General features: G+C 36.3%; 1 protein-coding gene across 12 annotated transcripts in view; it reads right to left on the bottom strand.

Moving 5' to 3' along the window:
• Window positions 1-21,443, bottom strand: part of OXR1 (oxidation resistance 1) — a 251,657-nt gene that overhangs the window by 8,122 nt on the left and 222,092 nt on the right. For 8 of the 12 annotated variants that reach the window (XM_071738198.1, XM_071738188.1, XM_071738195.1 and 5 more), the window contains 3 exons: window positions 8,670-8,750; window positions 5,190-5,315; window positions 4,305-4,457 (listed from right to left, as the gene is read on the bottom strand). In XM_071738198.1, coding sequence (XP_071594299.1) covers window positions 4,305-4,457; window positions 5,190-5,315; window positions 8,670-8,750 — 360 coding nt within the window. The remainder of the gene's footprint in view (window positions 1-4,304; window positions 4,458-5,189; window positions 5,316-8,669; window positions 8,751-21,443) is intronic. The other 4 variants (XM_071738191.1, XM_071738192.1, XM_071738194.1 and 1 more) reach the window with 1 other exon arrangement.

Genomic DNA, 21,443 nt, shown 5'->3' with positions numbered 1-21,443 from the left:
GAATGAGAACACCGTCCTGCCCTCCGGTCTCAATTTTTCACTGACTGGTTTAAAAAAAATTAGAAATAAAAAATGCTGGTCATCAAATGAATATAATTTTCTTCAAAACAGCCTGTCAGACTGTGTCAGACTGTGTCTTAAGTCAAACAGTTAAATCATGCCAGACGCTCTGAAATCCTTTTGCTCTTTCAAGCACTCATCTCTTGCAAAACCTTAATTTTCAAAAGATGTATGTATAATAGCAAACAAATTAATGTGATGCATGTAGGACTGCACATTTTATGTCACTGTTGACATCCCACTGTTACAAAGCAGAAGAGAGCTGAGACTTGTATACTGAATTTTTTTTAAGTCGTAACACTGCTTAGTGCTCTATTACAGGTTCATTGTCCTCCAGAGACAACTAACCATGTATCAAAGCCTTAGATATTAGGTGTTTGATAACTCTAGTCCTCAAGTTTCCATCAGCTGAGCTGCTTAGCAATGTAACATTCTTTAAGGGTTTTATTTGGTTATTTCCATGTCAAAAACAATTATCTCCAACCCTGACTTCCTGCGTAGTTTCAATAACAACAGAATTTAAACTTAAAGACAGTGCTTCCTTTTTAACCTGATCTTTACTACCTTTGCCACTAACTGTAACTGTTAAGTGTAAAAACTAAGGATGAAGTTAGATGAAATATAGTACGTTCCATCTACTGCTGAGTTCTGCCAAAACTAGTACTATTTTTTATTTCTTTCATTTCCCCCCCCCTTTTTTTTCCCCTATTGCCTTTGCACATCTCGTCTCTAAAAAGCCTACATACCAGGCAAGACCTTTTTTTCCTTCTTATGATTTCAAGTGTCTGGGGCAGTAGATAAGACTTCAGAAACCTGGGTGTTAACTTTTCTCTGTGACACATTTTGTGACATACAACTGTTCTTACTGTATGCAGATAATGGAACTTAAATAGAGCAACCAATTGGATTGAAATTAAGAAACTTTGAGTCATGAACAGAACAAAATGGGCTGCTGAATTAAAGAAAACTCCATGTTTATATAACTACATGAATATTTTCCAGGAACTGCACAGGAAGGAGTTTGGATCAACACCTTCAGGGGTGAGATTACATCTAGTAAGTAAATGTAACTTTACAAAAATGACGTAAATACAAGATTTCATTAACAATTGACATTGCTTGAGGGAAATTAACCTTCTCTTAAAACAATATACACCGTCGTGCCAATCCTAAATTATCTCAGTTCAGCCTCTACACAGGTATGAATTTTTCACACAACACTCACTTCAGCATTTGCCACAGATGATGGCAGGGCTGTCATTTGAATACCAGGAAACCACAAAGCTAGTAACATCCTAAACATACAGAAAACCTTACATGCTTCACTTCAGAGATTTTGAAGCTAGCTTCATGTAAAGATACATAAGTATTTTATTACCAATGATAGAATAACAGGTTATAAAGACCCTCAGATGGTCTTCCATTCAGTTCCATACTCAACAGAATACTAATTCTGAAGCTACATTTGGCTGACTCAGTCTTGTTCTGTTAAGTTTTGAGTACCCCCAGAACCAGACTTTCACAGCCTATATGTTCAGTATGTTTCCATCAGCAGTGTTGGGTCTTGAAAGACCACATTTTTGCTATATGCAACATTAAAAGAATCAGGGTTTACATCAAAAGAGCAAGTTGCTTCGCAACAATTATTTTACATATTGAAGAAGCGATGTCTGTAAGATTTCTGCACAAGATGAGATTGTTGTGGCTGTTAGGGTACCTAAAATTCCCAAGGTCATGTCTCACACTTTTGTAGTACATATAACACAATCTGAAGAATAAGTTATTATAGAACCATATAGTCCTTGGGGTGATTAAGTGAGTTAAAGCCACTTCCAGACTGTGACTTGTCTAGTGACTCCTGTTGAAATATTTGATGTTAAATTCTTTTTAAATGACACCAGAGCTTGGTGTCTTCACAAACAGAAGCAGATATGAACATACAGACAGACGTTCCCTAAGAATTAAATGTAGATATCTATAGACTTATTCAGCACCTTTTTAGAGAATCTTCTAGATCTGACTACAGTAGACAATTTGAGTTGCTTCAAACTACAGCTTTCACCTAGACAATGTTCAACTTTTGCACAAAATGAAAAAAGAACAAAACCACTTTAGTTTGTGACAGCTGAGTGTTTTGGCACTAAAATTGCTAATTGATTTTTAAAAGACACCAAGATTGGAAAAGATTCTGGGAAAAAAAAAATAGGGTAAGACTTAACAGCCCTTAATAAACCATATCATAAAAAGTTACAAGGTACACTTGCTTCTTACTCAATCTGTTGTCTATGTCAGATAAAGGCTGTCTTCATAATCATGCAGAATAAAGAAGAGGGTCTCAGAGAAAGTAGGCCAGGATATCAATTAATTCTAGTTAGAAGGGAAATTACCTCAACAGAGGATGAGAGAAAACCAGAATCTTTCATAGGCACAGATGCTTCAAAGAGGACAGAACAAAGAATGCAAAAGAAGACTGAGAGGTATGATCAGCAAGTGGCAAATTCTCTGGTCATAATTCTGTCATTCTTCAAAAAGGCTCAGTCTCATCTGCAATCTTCTCTGAAGCAGGTATCTTAGCTTACAGGCAGAAAACTTGGAGCATAAAATATAAACACACATGATCCCCAAAAACTCATTCTGGAAGGGCATAAGTAGTATCTATCTTAGCATATTGCTAGAGAACTATTTCAGGATACATTCTTCTATAAAAAGTACTCATATTCTTTTTTAGTTCTGTCTAAAATGATAGTAAAAGAAAATTAACCTTTTTCAAAAAATACAAAAGTTGCTTTAAAAAAAAAACGGACGATCGTCATTAACTGCTACCAAAGGGCTACCATTATTTTTCATGACTGTGGATCCTTGCATCAAGGAGAAAGAAAGACTCCACACTTAATGAAGTTTTGAATGCAAAGACAGTTTGAACATAAGTTTTGTGCTGTTAAATACAGAGTCATTTCTCATTAATAATTTGAGAGATTACTACTGAAAACACCACTCATTACATTAGTGAAGGAGTGAGAATGTAAAGCTTGACTGAATCTTTCCTTCTGTAGCTTATGTTGCTTGCTGAATACATGAATTTCACTCAGTCTTGTGTGGACCTTAGGTAAGGCCTGGCATACACTGTGAAAGATAAGTTCAGTGATCTAAAGCTCTGAGGAATGCTTTCATGTATGTTCCTGGGCATGAGCCTCTAAGTTGAGATGTTATTTTTTGTTTCACAAAAAAAAAAAATCTACAACATGCAACATTACATCCAACATTTACAACATGAGTGGGCAACCATGACACATTTTGAGCATGCAACTAAGATAGTTATATATGTATATAATAGAAGGTCATCTGAATACTTTCAGCAGCAGAACATTTTCTTTCTGGGCCAAATAAGTGACTATTATAAGGCAAATATTTTAAAAAAATCATCGTGAGAAGCTAGTAAGGGAATCAGAGAAAGGAAGTTGCCAAAATATATCTGAAAAGGTTGATGGATCTCTTGAGATATGTCAAGACTACCAAATAGTTTTATATCTTCAAGATTAAAAAATAAAGTTCCCCTTTAGAAGAACTTTTGGGAAAGAGTGCTCTACTTGCAGAGATTTAGAAGGGATTTTTCTTTCTTTCTAGGGCATCCTTGAGGCAGGAAAGAGACTTGAATCAATGTCTCATGCTGCCAGTAATGTTTACCTATTATTAAAATACATGAAGAAGGATGTTTGCCATTCAAATGGGGAGATGTAACCCACTTTCTGGAATTCAAACCCCAGACAAAGGATAATAGAGAACCACTATGGAGACCCAAGGAACAAAAATTCATTATTCAGGTAAGATCCTCCAACCCTTGAGCTGGACAGAGATGGTGGCTGTAGTCACAGAATTGGCCACAGCTGACAATGACATTCCAACTCAACAAGACCTTCTGGAAACAAAGTTTTAGGGACTATATTTCTCATGTTTTAAGTGTGATAAAAAAAATACTCTAAGTAAATTCTGTTATTGGGTATTGAGACATGTGACAGTGGACTTGTATCCTTAAAGTATTTCCTAGAAATGCAGTACCTCACATTAGTTGCAGTAAGTTGACAATAAAGCATTTTGAAAAAGTCTCTACATAACTAGCAAGGGCAAAACCAGCTTGATATGCATGATTTTATCTCCCATGATGGACTGAAACGTCAGTTATTCCTTTATACTCCGCCAACATTTTTCTTGATGAGCTCTCTACCTCCACACAGACATTTTCCTACCTGTCCATCACTGTCCTTGATAACCAACAGCACAGGTGTGTCTAATCCCAGCATAGCTCGATACAAAGTCTTCAAGCTCATGCCATGCTTTGCAGTACTGTAGACAAGAGTCCATGGATATCCAATGGTCCGTGGTGGAAGAGACTTTGTGAGCTGTTAACAGGACAATAACAACCCTCTTATTTAATACTCATTTTAGAATTTTTAAGACTGTATTATATATAAATGAAAGCTGATTTTGTTCTTCTCAACTACTAGAAGTGGCCTTTTAAGAGCTAATTTAAATCTTCAGACCAACCCTGAAGCTTTACAGGTTTATTTTCTATCTCGGGTTTCTCATGAGGTTTCTTTTCCTCGCTTTTCCTAGCTTCTAATCCCTGTGACCTGCAGAAGAATGGTTTAGAAACTGAAGAGCATGTGTTTAGCAAGGTCTATAAAAGGTTTATCTAAAGACAGTAAAACCACATAATTACTCCTGCATAACAATAGTATGTCTCAGCAGTGGGGAACTAAATCATTCAAGTCAACAGGTAACAAACTGAAGGGTAAAATGATGGTTGCTTTCCTGTGCCTTTGAATGCAATCACCCTTGATCCGAGTCCTCAGTGAACACATTCATTGAAGTGGCTTTGGACTGAACAGCAAGAACTGTGGTGAAATTCAAACTGTTTTCAAGGAAGAATAAAGTAACAGCAAAGGCAGGAGATTAGTGTTGCTGTGTACTGGAAGTTATGATCAGGAAAAAGGCAACATTTTAGTTATTGTATTGTGCTTATGAGTTCAACAACATGCAAGGTCTTCCTACAGGTGTGTTTTACACTATGGTCACAGCATCTGTGATACATTAACAATGCACAAGTAAAAAAGACATATATAATTTAATACCTTTTCAATTTGTTCTGGCTGAAGTAATTCACTAGGATCACTAAGATTTGGCCGGAATGCTTCAGGCTCCAGGTCTGTTTTGATACTTGCTGCCTGTTTTGAATTGGTATCTTCTCTTGTTGTTATCTACAAAAAGAAAAATAAGAAAATAAGTATTTCAATTGCATAAACAGGAAAGATAAACTTTGCAGGTTTAAAATCATGCAGTTACTGATTTTCAGTTACACAACTCCTTCAAAAGGTAAGAAATCCATTAGATCTGATCTGATCAAGATTTCCACTGTTTCCAATAGCAAGCCAGTGCTCAACTATATACTAGGGATAAATTACATAGGACACCTTATCAGAAATAAGCTATGTTTGTTATGCTAAAAAACCAAACCAAAACAAAAAACAAAAGAGCCCTCAATACACAGCTGAAGGACTTTAAATGATTTTCAAAGGTTAGCTTACACAGTGCTTCCATTTTAATACTACCACAGCATTTGCACTAAAATTAAAAAACCCAGACAGAAAAGAAACCAAAACTTCAATATGGACATTTCTTAGTGCTTTTTGAAACAACGTTCTTCTAGAGTACTTGTGAAAGTTTTCAGATATCCAGTAGACATTTGGAAATAATGCTGTCAAGTAATGTGGGTAAAGCATCTAAATAGAGTTCCAAGGACTTGCTGCTCCATAGGCTGATCTGCTGGTGGGAATCAAACAAGAATTAATTCAGAGTGCGAAAAGGGGAGAGCAGCAGTAATACTGCTTGTACAGTGAGCTTTGGCACCTGGCAAAGATGCATTATGCATGAAGATCCTGTAGTAGTTTAAAATAATACATTTATCCTATTCAATTGTTGTAAATCACCATTTAGTGAAGGTAGAAAAAGGCCATAAAAATCCTCATCAGATTTCATAGTTCAGACAGGTTCTTCCCCAGTCCACATTCACTGGCACTATCAAGCTTGATTGCCATGCGTTGAGAAGTAGAGTAGGTGAGACTCAAACAGGTTTACTTCTAAAAATCTTGCTGCAAGGATAGTTAAAACTGGCTGTGGGGATAGTGACATTTGACAGAGAAGTAGGACAAAGTAAAGGAAGTTAGTAACTTAAGCCATGACAGCAAGACTTAAAATGTTAAGAGATTTCTAAAGAAAAAAATCTTATTCTTGTTAAGTGCATCTAAATAATTCACCAGTCTGAACCAAGGGTCACTGAAGGTCAGACTGTCTGAATTATTTATAGCCTGAATCCTGGAATTTCAAGACAACACCTGCCAAAACACCCGCTAACTCCAGAACAATAACCAGCATTTACCACATACCTCATATTCTGAACATACAGGACACAACCATGGTATTTCAAATACCATTAAACTAAACTTTGCCAAGCTTTTGCAACGAGAGCTTTCTTAGTTAACAAAAGAAATGCCAAGTCAAAGAAAACTCTAAATATAGGTAAAACTAAACAAATACACCACCTAAGCTGGACAAAAGGATATCCTTTTCCTCCCTGTTAAGAACTATAAAAAAAGTTACCACAAATTCCTGTTACTTAAAAACAGGCTTATAAGGTATCAAAGCTTATTCATACAATAACTTAATTACAATATTAATTCTTAAGAAAAGGTGCACTGAAATGGAGTATCATGGAACTAAGAAGCTCGGATCTTCCATTTTTTCAGTGGAAGGTAACAAGCACTTCCAACATAAACTATACACTAATTTTCACAGCACAACAAAAAGTATTTTATCCATATAGCTCCATGTACAAAAAGAGGGCCAACACATTATATTACAGAGTGCCATCTATAAAACATCCTATTTGGTAATCCAACTCTTTTCCATCCTAACTGCCTTTCATCCAGCATACACTACTGCTTCAACTCCATTTAAGTTCAACACTGCCTAAATGTACAGCAGAAAGCTTATTCCCTTTTTTATTCTGTAACTGACTAAAGCACACCATGCAAAACATGAAGAATTTGAGTTGAACTGGTGTGAAGGAGGTTGTGGGCTTATTTGTTAGGGCTTTTTGTTGTTGGCTGGATTTTTTTTCCTTTTTAATTTATTACTATTACTACAGTAAAGCAACTTTCTTCTAGAAAGTAGAAATGGACAGACATCTCTGTTCAAATGTATCTGCTTGAACACAGTGTAGTTTTGAAACTTGCTAAATTTTTTCCCACTAGACTTTGACAGAGCAGCCTGACTTGTAGTCAGATTGCAAGGGCTTCTGAGGTTAGTAACTACCACACAGTCACTTAAATGGTCTCAGAGCAGAGAGCTTATAGAGTCCAGCCCATCACATCAGATTTTTCAAGTCAGCCAAAACCTTGAGTTTGGGCATTGTACGTAAAAGGTATTTTGGAAAGAGCCTTTGCATTACCAGGATATTAATACATGGATTCTCCTTCAACACTTGCCAGAAAAGGAACTGCTTTGTTCTCAAGTGGCAATGAGATATTTTTTCTATTCTCTAAATTTCCAATTTTTCCAGGGAGTAGAACTGTAGTTTTTACATTCATGCTTGTTATTAATTTATGTGACTTTACTAAGTGCAAAACATTTTAAAGCAACAAATTAATAATTATTAGTAAGCAGGAAAAAGAAGCAAGAAAAAAAATATTCATGTGTAATTACATAGTAAGTGAAAAAAGCCAAGATCCAAATAAAAAAACAAAAAAAAGAAAAACTTTTTACAGGTTACTTCAGCTGGTTACTTCAGGAAAACAAAACACTCCATGCTTCAAAGGAGCTCTAAGCAATGCATTATTTTACATCTCTAAGTTACGTATGACACATGTGGTAGCTAATAGTTTTATAATTGTTAAAGACCTAAGAAATACCTAAAGAGAATGCAAATATCAGTTTAGAAGTCCATATCAGTGAACCTTCAAAAATCCAAACCCAAGTACTGTTTTCAAGTACTGGTTTTGGAACAGACAGGTCCATTATCAGCTCTGTATGTATGACCTCTGCTGTGCTGAACTGCCTCAGTTACCTGCTTGCATAATGGGAAAAATACTTACCTATTTCACAGAAGCTGTGAAGATTCATACTTGCCAAGTACCGTGAGACTCTTGATAAGCGATTCGTATGTAAAATTAAACACCCATGCAACAAGGTTTTGGATTCTTCAACCTGGTTTGCATTCTTTTTAGGAAAGCTTCTATCTAGCACAACACACCAGTCTAAAGTGGAAGTTAAAACACATCACTCCAAGTCAATCAGTACTGAGAATAAATTTTCAGATTCTGGCAGAAAACTCCTGTTTGAAAAGGTTGGAAGTAATAATTCCATCATAACGTTACCGATTCCATCATAACATTGCACAAGTAAATATTTCCAAAACAAAGGAATTTTCTGCTGGATCCTTGTAGTGCCATAGACAAGACAAACCCATTGAATGTGGGACTTGCCCTGATCAAAGACATTACAAAGAAAGATGGTTTAGTATCTGGAGATGGGGTTTAAACTACTGAAGAGGGCACCTGGAGACGTCTGCAGAGTGTGCGCAGTTCTTCGCTATTTAGAGCATCGATCCTGCGGTGATACTCAGCCACTGACACTACCTGAATATGGAGACAGGAAGACAATAATTCCACTGACAGTTGAAGAAAAGTAAAAAGGTAAGAAAGAAAAAAGTGGAGGAGAGTAATGGAGGGAAAATGTGCAATGATAACAAACAAACAAGAAGTGCTAAAAGATGCTTGTTTCTGCAAGGACAATGCACACTTAGATGATTTTAGACTTATGAGTAGACACAGCGAAATTACAAATCAAACACTACTGGCACTAGCAGTCAGATATAGCTCACCATTCTGGGATGAATATAGAACTGATATAGGTGTGCATAAAGTTACCAGTATCAGGATGCTAAATTAGAAGTCAATCTGAGTCGCATGCCTTAACCCAAACTTTTCAGAACAAAGACCTCCAAACACTCCTTAAACCCAGATTAATAAATCCTGTGAAGCTGGTTTGCTTTCCTAGATAAAGACTAGAAGCAAACCTCAGGTGTCTCAGTAGGTTCTGGCTCCTCTATCTCACAGTAAAGATACAGTCAAAGACAAGGTATCAGGAATAAAGTTTAACAACACCCAGGTATCACCTCACAATATCTTTATCTCAGACTTTTTATTCACCTTCAAAGCTTCAAGAGCTGCTCATCTGTCAACACATTCACTATAAATAGCACCTCCACTTTGGCAGAAAGTATACAGCCAGAAAGCCTTTTGTCAGAAAGCTCTAGAACATGCTGCTCAGGTGCAAGCTGACTAAAGGACTACAACATTCATTTTGATGTAACTACAGCAAATAATGTGATTTTGAGAATGACTCAAAATCATCATTTGTATGAAAGCATCTTAAACAGCTGGTGGAAAGATTAAATGAATGTCCCATGTAGTAAGAGTGTATTAAAAACTTCCAAAGCCTACCACAGTGCAAAGGAAGATAACCACAAGTCCAGCAGCTCCCCATCTACCTGCCCCTACTACAAGGAGTTTGGCCAGATACTCGCCACTGTCCTGAGTACAGAGCCCACAGTCATGCATGACTGGCTCTTGAGCAGCGATGGTTCACTCTACCCCATGCAACTGCAAGGCAAGGAGAAAGGAATACTTGTGACACCCAGTTTTTTTACTGAAAAATCAGTAAGTACTAGAACTCAATTTATTTCCACCATTTTCTTCCGTTATCTTAAAAAAAAATAAAAATTGTTGTAAACTGTATGGCTTACACATTCTCCGAGCCAAGTAGCTATATGCAAAGCTTTAGCAGTATTCCACTCAAGCGTACGAGCAATAGAGTATTTTTATTTCCTATAACAGTTCATTGCAAATTACATTGTTCACACCAGCACTATATGAATGTAATCCTTAAAAACAATAATATGAGGACCCTTTAGCCTTGTTATTTCTTTAACCTCAGCCTCTTATGAAATATGAGTCAGCAGTCAACTTCCAATGGGACACAAATGTGTGGTTACTTACAGAGATTCCTTCAAAAAGTCATAATCCCTGACACCATTCTATAGTTGCTGTTTCTCATCCTGGAATGTAAAGAACTTTACAGGCAATGCCATCTTGCCTTTGACCTGTCAAACACATATTCTGTCCCTACCCTGCACCTGAGAGCTGCTTATCAGTCCCTTTTGCTCAGTGATCAAGATCTGACACCCCTTGTCATTTGCCATAGGAGTGCCTGCATCCTCAGAACAGTGTGCTCAAGTTATGTGGATAAACTTCTTACCTGAGAGAAACATGATTACTCATTCAAGTATCCACACAATGATAGCTCTTTGGCATCCTGAACCTGTTGCACATTGTCATACTACCTCTTTGCATCTGTTTTGGGAACAAAAGCCCACATAATGGTGGCCCATTGTTTTGCAATGACAAACATAAATAGCATGTCATAGAACATTAAACTAGCAATAAGGAAAATTAAGAGCAAGGAACTCAGCCTCTCAAATGCAGCGCTCATTTGAAGTATACAATACATACTAAACACTATGAGTAAATTACAAGGCAAATCTTCTCCTTGTCCTACAGGGGAGGTGAGCAAGCAGAGGCCTGGTTGATACTGCCTGGCCCAAACCTGTGACACCCGTGAGTGAGGCACTAGAACACATTGCCCAGGGAAGTTGGGGCTGCCCCCTCCCTGCAAGCGTTCCAAGGTCAGGTTGGATGGGGTCTTCAGCAACCTGATCTAGCGGAAGGTGTCCCTGCCCATGCAGGGGGGATGGAACTAGAAGACCTTTAAGGTCCCTTCCAGCCCTAGCCATTCTATAATTTCTGGTTTGCAGCAGCCAAAATTACGTAATTCAGGATTTTGTATCTTATTTAATCATGAAGTCACCTATGTTCAGGACTAGTGGAAACTGCTTTCTACAACTTCATTGAGAAACTGATTGAGGTGTACCTTAAACAGCTAGCATTTGTTTCTGCAAGGCTTCAGAGGGCAGTTTTGAAGTGTCAGTGGTATGGTTAGAATTTTATTCTGTTTTGTAACCTAGTTTAATTCATAGTGTGGTTATGCTGTTTGCTCTTCCACTAAGATTTCTTTGGTTTACTTTCTTGTAGTCATGTTAATCCTTTACTCTATCTCACCAAACTAAATAAACCAATGATTTTCTTCCCTTCCTCTCCACCTTTACATCAACTGTTTTCCTGATCATTCAAGGAGATACTTTCTGCCTAATTACATTCTGAATTTCCATTCTTAAACAGAGAATTTCACTAGGTTTTCATGGAGTGTTAGAAATACCAAGAATGTAATGTCTTCCACTTGTGAAAGACAAATACAGTTTTGCATAAATCATACTGGGCTGTGGTTTGCAGTTAAGAATGTTTATCCGTACTAAAATTCTTTCTGTTTTGGGCAGGTAACAGTGGATTCCATTTAACTATATTTCACCAAGGCTTTTGATTCTATTCTGTAGTAGCCTTACAATTAAACCAGTTATGTATCAAATTTGTGAAGAACAAGGCTCAACTACTGGGTTTCAAAGGGTTGATATTACTGATGTCTAAGGATTGGAACAGGCTTCCCAGGAAGGCTGCAGAATCTCCATCCTTAGTGGTTTCCAAAGCTTGACTGAGCAAGGTCCTGAGCCAACCTGAATAAATTCTTACATTTAAGTCGTTAAGGTACAGGACAAAACTTTCCAATTCCAATATAGTCCACATTTTAACAAAGAAATCACCAAATTGCCCAAAATTCTAGCTATTGAAGTATTATACCCTGAATTAAAGTGCAAGTCTATCTATAGGAGTTTGCTATGTGCTTCATTTACTGTGTTCTCTTAATTATGCCATTATCAGAAAAGCTTCTTTTCCAGGATTAGGAAATGTTCCTGAAGGACCCCCTCTTCTCTCCCTAGTTATTTTCTGCTTCAAGAATAACGCAAAAAAGAGAGAAAAACATCTAAACCTTTAATGATTAATCTGGGTGCTGGGTGGAAGAGACAAAAAAAAACCAAAAACAAACCAAACCAAAACCAAAACCAAAATGTGTACGGCCAGATCAGTATCCTTCAGGGCAAAATATTATTCTTGAGACTTGGAACAGTCTACCACAGGACAATTTCAAGGGCTAATCAAGTTTGAAATGACATGGAATATATCCCTTAGAGATCTAATAGCACCTGCTCTATTCATAATAGCAACATTAATGGGAACAGGCATAAATCCTGCAGTGTGAATGCCTTGGAGCTAGCCTCTCCACACCATGTATATCTGAGTTAATCACTTAGCAGAACACATTACACTTTTAATATTTAACAGTAAGTCAAATTGAGTGCTTGCATACTTCTAAGTCAAGCAATACAGAGGTTTGGGATACTTCTTTTGGCAAAACACTTGCTTCTAAACCTTATTCTTCTGGAAGTCACCAGAGTACCTAAATATTGCAAGGTGCTAGCATTTGCAGTGAGCAAAACAAGAATCAAAACTCTTACTATAAAACTTTTTTTTTCCCTTTAAAGCTGCAGTAAAAGAAGACATATTTAGAATTGTTTGAATGCCCATGAAGGACAGTCTGCCACAAAAAAGGTGACATTATCCCTTTCAGCCTCTGGTCACATCAATCTGCTATGTGCAGCCATAAATGAGAAAATTTCCTACACCAACAAAGCATTCCTGTGCCAGGCTAACAAAGCTACAAGTGACCAGCACACATGCATGTAATATGCACACATGCTAACAGGACAATATAATTGCTACCCCCAAACCAAGAACAACTGAACCTTCAGTTATCTAGCTGAAACTGTCTCCAAAGAAAGGGAGAATTTTATCAGAGCTGAACAGTGGTTCTGAAAGATAAGAATGGAGAAAGCATAACAGCAGAAGTGGCTCACGTCAACATTCATTATTTATAACCCTATGATTAGGAAAGAAAAAATAAACATTAAGAAAGAGAATGAAAGCTGAACAATTTCACATTGAATCTTAATATTGGAATGTAAAATCAGGTAGCAAACTGCAACCTTTACAAACATTATTTCCTGAGAGTCCAAAAATGTTTCTCCTTTAAAGTAGCAGTATATTAAAAAAAAAAAACAAAACAACCCACAATATAATTTTATAAGAGCATTTACAAAATTATTCCAAAATATCTGTTCATGTCCAATTTGTCAGTTAAGTAAAGAGGGAAGAAGGATCAAACCCTTCCTAAAGGCTGTAAATAACTGACAATAAAAATAAAAAATGCATTTCTGAGCTGACTGCTCAGAAGTACTGGAAGAGAAAATACTAACTTTATTTCTCAGACCAATTTAGTTTTCTCCAAAACTGTTAGTGCATGAGAAAAAGCAATACTGAAGAGCATATCTTCATTACCACAATTATTTGGGATGTATTGATCACAGCAATCCATTAATACATGGGGTTTACAATCACAGATAAACAATTATAATGGCATCATGCTGAAAAAATTGAGACTAATGGAATTTGATTAGTTTTTGATGAGTATGGCTGCAAAGTTAGCTATTTTCTGTCATGTGTTGTTTTCAACCAGTTCAACTCCTTGTCACTCTTGCTAGTGACATGGAAGAGAAGGTACAAGATGTAGTAATTTTAAGCAAAGGAGGCGAACTGCAAAATTCCAGCAGTCCCCTGAATTGTCTTGCACTGTGGTAGTCTCTCTCTTTCAGTATCTTTAAAACTGATTTTCTCAGAACTGTTCTGGACACCAAGTAGAAGAGCTGATTCTCTTACATGACAGAAAGATTTTCCCTGTGGACCATTACTGTTCCCACAGCTTTGCAGGATGGACTGTTAATGATTTGCCTCAAAGTGCCCTAAGCTCACAACAACCGTACCAAACTGTAATTAACATATACTGAAGATAAATTAAAATATCTGCAATAACTAGAATTAACAAATGAACTTGAGAAGAAAGCAATCAAAGCCTGCAGCACACAGAAAGTGTTACACCAAGTCTCAAAACCTTCATAACAAGCTATTTTTTTCCACATATGAGAAATCACTAATTTGAGAGGTACGATAGTACCAGCAAGACAGCTACATTTAACATGGTCAAACATCACACAAATATTAGGATGTTTGTGCAAAGAACTAAGAATTATATTATGGACTTATTTTTTTAAAGAAGTAACTTGACTCATTTTGTCCAAAGGAAAAAAAAAAAAAAAAAAAAAGCAAAAAGATCTGTATTACAAATAAAACCCAGTTCTCTTGAAAAACAATTTTAGGAAATTTCAGCACTATCAAGCAGAGAAACCAGAGCTTCAGTTGCTGAAACCACAGCACCTGGTGCCTGACTGGCAGGACAGGCACGATTACATCTCATTTCCAATAGTGCCAGAGATCCTCCCAGGTATAAGCAAGTGCTATACATACTCATAAGTAGGTAACAAAATCCCAGTCCAGTATGGAAATATTTGGCTCTTCTTTTAATCAGAAAAAGGATTAACTACCAATCAACTTCAGATTGCACAGACCATTAAAAACATAGAGAAAATATAAGCACCTACTACTCATTTGTTTTCTTTCAAATGTATAATTCACCTTTTCAAATGTTTACCTGCTACTGTACTTCAATTGCATTTGTAGTGTGACCTAATACTTCACAATTTTGAAAAATGTAAATAATATAATACCTAATAACTAAACAGAGGATCTAGTCAAGGTATAATGCATAAACCCTCTAATTATTTAGGGCAGCGAGTACAGCACGGAAAGGAAAGGAAAGGTTGTAGCCTCAGTGACTGGTGTAACAAGGTATTGGGTTGCACTCTTTTTAAAGAGATTCAGATCATAAGTTCAGTCTATTGCTCTAAAACAGAACTTAGCACAGAAAGCTAATTTTAAAGAGATCTTTGTAGCAGTATTATTGGATTGATGGAACTGTGCAGTTCTGACATCCACAGGGATAAAGGGCTAAATGCTCATCTTTTCACATGTAAGCATTTAATATTGTATCTCCATAACAGGCAAAGAACTACAGCCATTAGCTTGCCAACTACACAGTCAACTAATCAAGAAACTCAGAAACTGTGCAAGCTATTAAAAAAACCCAACAATTTAATTTCCTTTGCATGATATCTTAAGAACAGAAAAGCCAAGGAGAAGTTTCCACTGTTTTTTTTTACCGCCTCTTTGGCTGTACTGTCTCTGGAACCTCTGCAAAGCACTGGAACAAGCATTCCTAAAGAAGTCAATCCACCTTCTGTTCTCTTGCATTGTCTCTTGTCTTTTGTCTAAAGACATTCTTTGATAGAAAGAATGGTTGTCTGAATTTTTTACATTCTAGAAGCTTTGAGGCATCTATTGTGTTGCAATACCTTAAAGACACACAGTAAATACTACACGGGTTTACAAAAAAAAAAAAGGTGGAATACTACTGTTTATTTGAAGGAGTGTAATGCATTGGTTAGTCACCAATATTTTGATCTATTATCCTGGGAAATTGAGCCCCTATATTGTTCAGCTCAAATTTACTCTGTAACCACAAAAATAGAAAAGACATTTCAGGTAAATAATCCAGAGCAACTTAGTTGCTTGAAGCGAGCATTCTTATTTTACTGCTCCATTTGATCAGCAATAATGCTGCTTCAGAACAAATTTCAGAATAAAACCTGATGAAACACTGTGAAAAAACCTATACTTAACACATGCAGCCAGTCTCTTTAATTTGCGTTCCCCACGTTGTCTTGCAGAACACAATAGTAACTAATGCTCCTTCCCTCTCTTCTATAAGGTTACACTTGCAGAGTAGCTTTATGATCACTGAAGGAAAGAAACCCAACTTTAAGAACAGAGAATGTCTTGTCCACATAGAAACATTTAATATTCCCTTCTGTAGACACTTCTGTACCCTTTTTTTTTTTTTTTTTTCTCTGATTTGACTTGTTTTACACATTCAAATAACTTGTTCTCTACCTCTCTCAGAGCAAAGATGATCCTCATGTATCCTTCTTCAGGTCAACCTCTCCTTAAGAGCTGCTAACTATTGCTTTTATTAGCATTGTTGGACTCTGATAAAAATGAAGTTTTGGTCTTAAGGGAAATAACTGTAAGAAGGGATACTACTTTTAAATTAGACAGGCAAGATATATTTATATATCTATATATATATTACAGAATACCTTTTTTTTTGAAGTTCAGATACCATTGACACCGCAATGTATATTCAAATTACATTGAGTTAATTCAGGAATTATATTCTGCATTCTATTGCCACAGAGGAAAATTAAGAGCCTGCTATTTAAAAAATATTTTATTATTTAGGAAAACACATTTAAAGACCCAACTGTTGCCACATGGCAATTTCACATTCTCCAAGTAACCTGGCTACAAATAATGATCAAAATAAAATCCAAAGTCAACAGCACTTCTGAAAGTAGTATGCACCAAACCCCAGAACCCTGTAACTCTGAAAAAGTAAGTAAAAAAGCCTATTGCAGGCAGTCTTAATGAAAAACATCTTCCAAATGTAACAGCACAACAAGTATACTTTTAAGATCACTTCCTCCCTATCCCCAAGATGTTACTGTTTTAGAAGTCTCACTGAGAACCATTTCCTTTACATAGTACCACAGTCTTTTTGGGGAAAACAACACTGAAAAAACACCATGATTACTTTAATAAATTTAACACACTGTAAAAAAGTGGTATTGGTCCCCTGATCATTAGAAATGTGAAAGTGGGATTACAGCATACTCATCTCCATTAACTTGGAAGTAGTACTGACCTTCATAGGTCTGAATGACTTCTGCAAAGGTCTCATCAAACACTCAGGAGATACACACTTTTCTAATTCCATGTCAGTGCACATCACTGTTTACAGTATTAAGCTATAAAAGCCGGTTTTGTTGAAAAAACCCACATTATTCCAAAGAAAAAAACCCACCCTTAAACTGCTGAACCCCTTAAGGCTAAAAGTAGTTTCTCTTACCTATTGAAAATGGAATACCATAAATAACCCTATGAAGCTAAAACTAATGAAAATTTGTGACTCAGCATCCTGTTTACACATTCCAAATTTAAACTTTCAGAAACTGTCTCTGCACCAGCACATTACAAGAATGCAATAACAGAAATGAACATACTACACTGAAAATTACCAGAGCATATTTATGATTAACTGGCTGGTGCTTCCTTCCCTTCTTCCCATACAAGAGACGAGACATTTCCCTTCTAAAAATAAAATGAGACTAAAAAAGAATAACAATAGGAAAAAAAACCTCATGCAAGGCTGTTTGAAAGCATTCTCTGTACCTTCTGTCAGTTCCAGGCACAAGCAGAGCCCCACAATGGTGACAGGGTAGTTTGCTACACACATTTGACTGACATGGCAGGGAACAAATGAAGGAGTGTACAGCAGGAGGATTTGTATCGCAAAATGCTGACGGCACAGTTTCCTGTATTCACGTGTGGTTGCAGAGCACTAGTTTGTTACAAAGGCTAAAATATTTAAAGATACAGTACCGTTTAATTTTTTGTACAGAGCACTGAATAATAATTAAAAAAAAACCAAAAAATCCCCAGGAATGACTCATAATATTCTGTTACACAGTAATTGCTCACAAACAAGTTCTAATGGCAACAGATTTGCATTCAATGTTTAAGTAATAGTTTGTCTTACTTACATTGCAACTGCACATAAACCCTCTTAGCTATTTCTGAAGAGTCCAGAACCAATTTAAAAAGTAGCTGATGAAGTTTTAAATTATATATTCCTTTAAAAAGGGCTTTTAAAGATTCAAGAACTGTTAGCTTTGTAGCATTTTCAGCTTTATAAGCTACAAGAAAATTAATCCTTCTGTCTATAAACTAATCTTGCTGTATGGGTTAAATGCTAGACCCAACAATAAAGTATTTTTGGAATAATGACAATAAACTATTTTTGGAATATTTTTTTTCTTAAGGAAAAATGTTTATTTAAACAGGTGTGTGCAACAGTAATATGCACAACAACCCTTTGAGAATTTCCTTGTAGTAACACTTGGAGGCTTTTTTTTTCTCCCCTTCTCTCTCCCCCAAATACTCAGTGCTCTGAGTCGTGGGTAAAAGTATTAAACAGGCCAAGGCAGCATCAGAACACCATGAAAACACTACTCACTTCTGCTGCTGCATTGTGATCTAAAAGGCAACACACCCAAGCAGAGAAAACTATTATCAGAACTTGTACTTACTGTGCAGATTGTGCACTGGAACACCTCACCTTGCGTTAGTATCTAACTCAGTGTAAGTCAAATGGATAAAATATTTTTCTATTCAGTAAAAAAAAAAAAAAAAAAAGTCTTTCTCAGGAGCTGGTAACTAAAAATCAACTCATGAGAATTATTAAGGTGGCAAGTAAGAACATTTTTATCACTGAGACATTTGAAGTTAAGATTAGGAAACTCAAATATACAATAACACATTAGAATCAGTCAAATAGTACGAGTTTCAAACAATAAGCCATATGCCCAATTTTTTTTTCATGTTTTTAAAAAATAATGAGGTAATACAAGAATAAAAAATGGAATAAAACTGTTTTAAGTGAGAAAAGTATTTCCAATATATAAAAAAAGCTTAACACAAGCTACACACTCCCCCTTAAGTCTGGCAATCTTAAAAGGAATGGCGAGTATGCAGAAAAACTATTTCAAACTATCTCTGGATATGTGACTTCTAGACAAAAATCAAAAGCCAGTCACACAACTAACACCCCCACAGAATGCTCACCAACACACCATTTCTCCAAAAGTGGGGGAGGAAGAAAAGAATCTAAGCCATCACATGCTTTTTTGTTGTTGTTGTTATAGGGAATTTAATCTTAAACAATTCAAACAGATTGGAAGTTTTTAGCTTCTAACGAAATAAAACTGTTTCCTCTTACAGCTTCTCAAAAGGATTCTCAAAGCTTGCTCAAAACAACAACAGAGCAAGTTTTTGGTAGATCTCACAACTCACTTTTTCATTTAATTACAGTTGCAAAGTTTGATGGGAATAAATAAACTAGAAACTCTCTTACCAGACCTCCTGCCAGCCTGTTTTTGATGTTCATCTCTCCAGCATCAGCAGCTACCACCAGCTGATAGCTGCCGGGCAGCTGGAGCATCTGCTGGAGGGGGAGGGTGGGTGGAAAGCAGGCCAGGAAAGCCTGAGCATCATCATGAAACACTGCAGCCCTAAAAGTGGCAAAAGCTTTCCCTCATGACTGACCTCCACCCCTGCCCTTTTACAGTCTTTTTTCCACACTGGTGGAAGATACTTTAGTCAGATTTTATTCAGAGAAAGAAGCCTACACAAGAAAGCTTGACCCCAGGAACATCACTTAAAGATAAATAAAAATAAAATAAAGCTGCCCCTTCAGTCTTCTTTACATTTATGAGTTATACTGATCTGTTAATTGAATCAGAACTTTGAGTCTTGTTGCTGATTAATATATGCCTTGTCATAGAAGTTCTTGATTAAAAATATTCTAGTGAGGAATACTCTGTGTGTGTGTATGTGTGTAATAGTAGCACACACTTAAGAGCATTCACTTATTTGTTACCTAAACAATACAAACCAAACTGTACCTAATTACAATGAATGTTAATCTTGCTACTTGTCATTGCTAGTCTGTAACCAAGCTAAATAGTGCCACAAAATCAATGTTCAAGGCAGAAGTTCAGAGTTCTTTCAGAGAATGTTATTTATCAAGTTTTTCCAAATAAACTAATCTATCACAAAATATATTAAAGTAGCAGCAGAGAAAAAGGAGAGTGCCAATGAGTACAGGTAGAACTTATGAAATATCTTATTTGCACCCCAAATCAATTATCTACTTCACACCTTTTGCCATACTGGATTTCAAGTTGCTAGCTGACAGGATCTCAAAGTAGAAACAGAAGAGTAAGTTCAGTAACATTCTCAGAACTTGAGTAGGAAGACTGGATGCTGGGTGTGAAAGAACATCTTTGCAGTCTGATTAGATGGCACTATTCTTTTTCACCTAAGAGCTAACAAAATGTCCTGATAACACTGTGACAGAAACATTGAGATGTTGAATTTTACAATTCCTATATTTCATGTGCATGCTTTATGATATTTTGCTAGTAAAAGAAAATTATTTCCCCTGCTCCTTCTGTTTAAGGGAGCACAGAGCAATAATGGGAGCAGGGGCACTATGACTCAGTTGATTTAGAACTTGCTGAGTTGGTCACCAGGGTTTGTCATGAAGTCACAAATGTGATGATGCACTGAAGATAAGCACCCTCAAAAATCTCATATTTTACACGAGGCATATGTACAAATTAGGATTATTCTTAGAATTTGATACTCCAATTTAAAAAGCAGCCCTGAAAACTGAGAAAAACAAATCACAGGAACCAAATTGTGTAGCTCTAGTATGCCAGTGCAATTTATAAGTTATTTAGTCACTTGCATTTTTTACTGAGAAGAAGAAAGCTTAGTTTTATGCTGCTGTATTGGCTTGCCTGGGAACAAACAAATCAATAAGCAATGACATTAGTCATTCTGGCATAAAGTCAGTTCCAGCTGCCCTTTCTTCCCAGATATGACAAACTGATTCTCTGAAAAATTTAACAGATTTACATATGGGTACCAACTTCTGTAGAAAAATTTGAGCTTATCAGCTCAAATCAGCCAATCAACCAGTGGAAAGTTGATTTACCTCCTTTAACTCTCGACTAAATTCCTGATACGGTTCATAATATTTTACATGAGTATTTGTTTTCTATGTTTTTTTCCTGAAATGGTCAATTTCAAAATGCCACCTTCCACTTAATTTCATATAGAAACAGCATTGGAAACAAACTCATCAAGGTTTTACAATCTGTTTTAGGAAAACAATAGTAGAGTAACAAGAAAATTGGAGTATCACTTCCCAAACCCACCTGTTTCCTTTGAAGAGCAATGATTTTTTTCCTGAACTAAAACAAGTTAGTGTCTCCAAGAAATGTTATAGAAAATAATGCATACTAGGCAACACTTCTTGTAATTGTTTTTCAAGTTGCTCTTTGATCAGGTGTGGTTCTTAACTTGTTCTCTATTCTCCTGGGGCTTTTTTGTTTGTGTGTTTGTTTTTTCTTTTTATGTTTTTATTTTTTTACTGTACTACCCATCCAATAGATATCCAATGGAGCCATCATTTATTCTCTTCAGAGAAATTCAACATTTTAGAAAACCCAACTTCTATGCAGCCATAAGGAATTATTAACAGTTAATTTTCAAAACTCCTTTCTCAAGCAGGATTTACAGCTTTTTCTTTTTGCTCATCTTAAACTTCAAGCATAAGATCAACCC

This window comes from Heliangelus exortis, chromosome 2 (assembly GCF_036169615.1).
Source record: "Heliangelus exortis chromosome 2, bHelExo1.hap1, whole genome shotgun sequence".
NCBI classification, from domain to species: domain Eukaryota; kingdom Metazoa; phylum Chordata; class Aves; order Apodiformes; family Trochilidae; genus Heliangelus; species Heliangelus exortis.
Note: the sequence above shows the minus strand (reverse complement) of the source record. Positions and strands in the feature narration are given on the sequence as shown.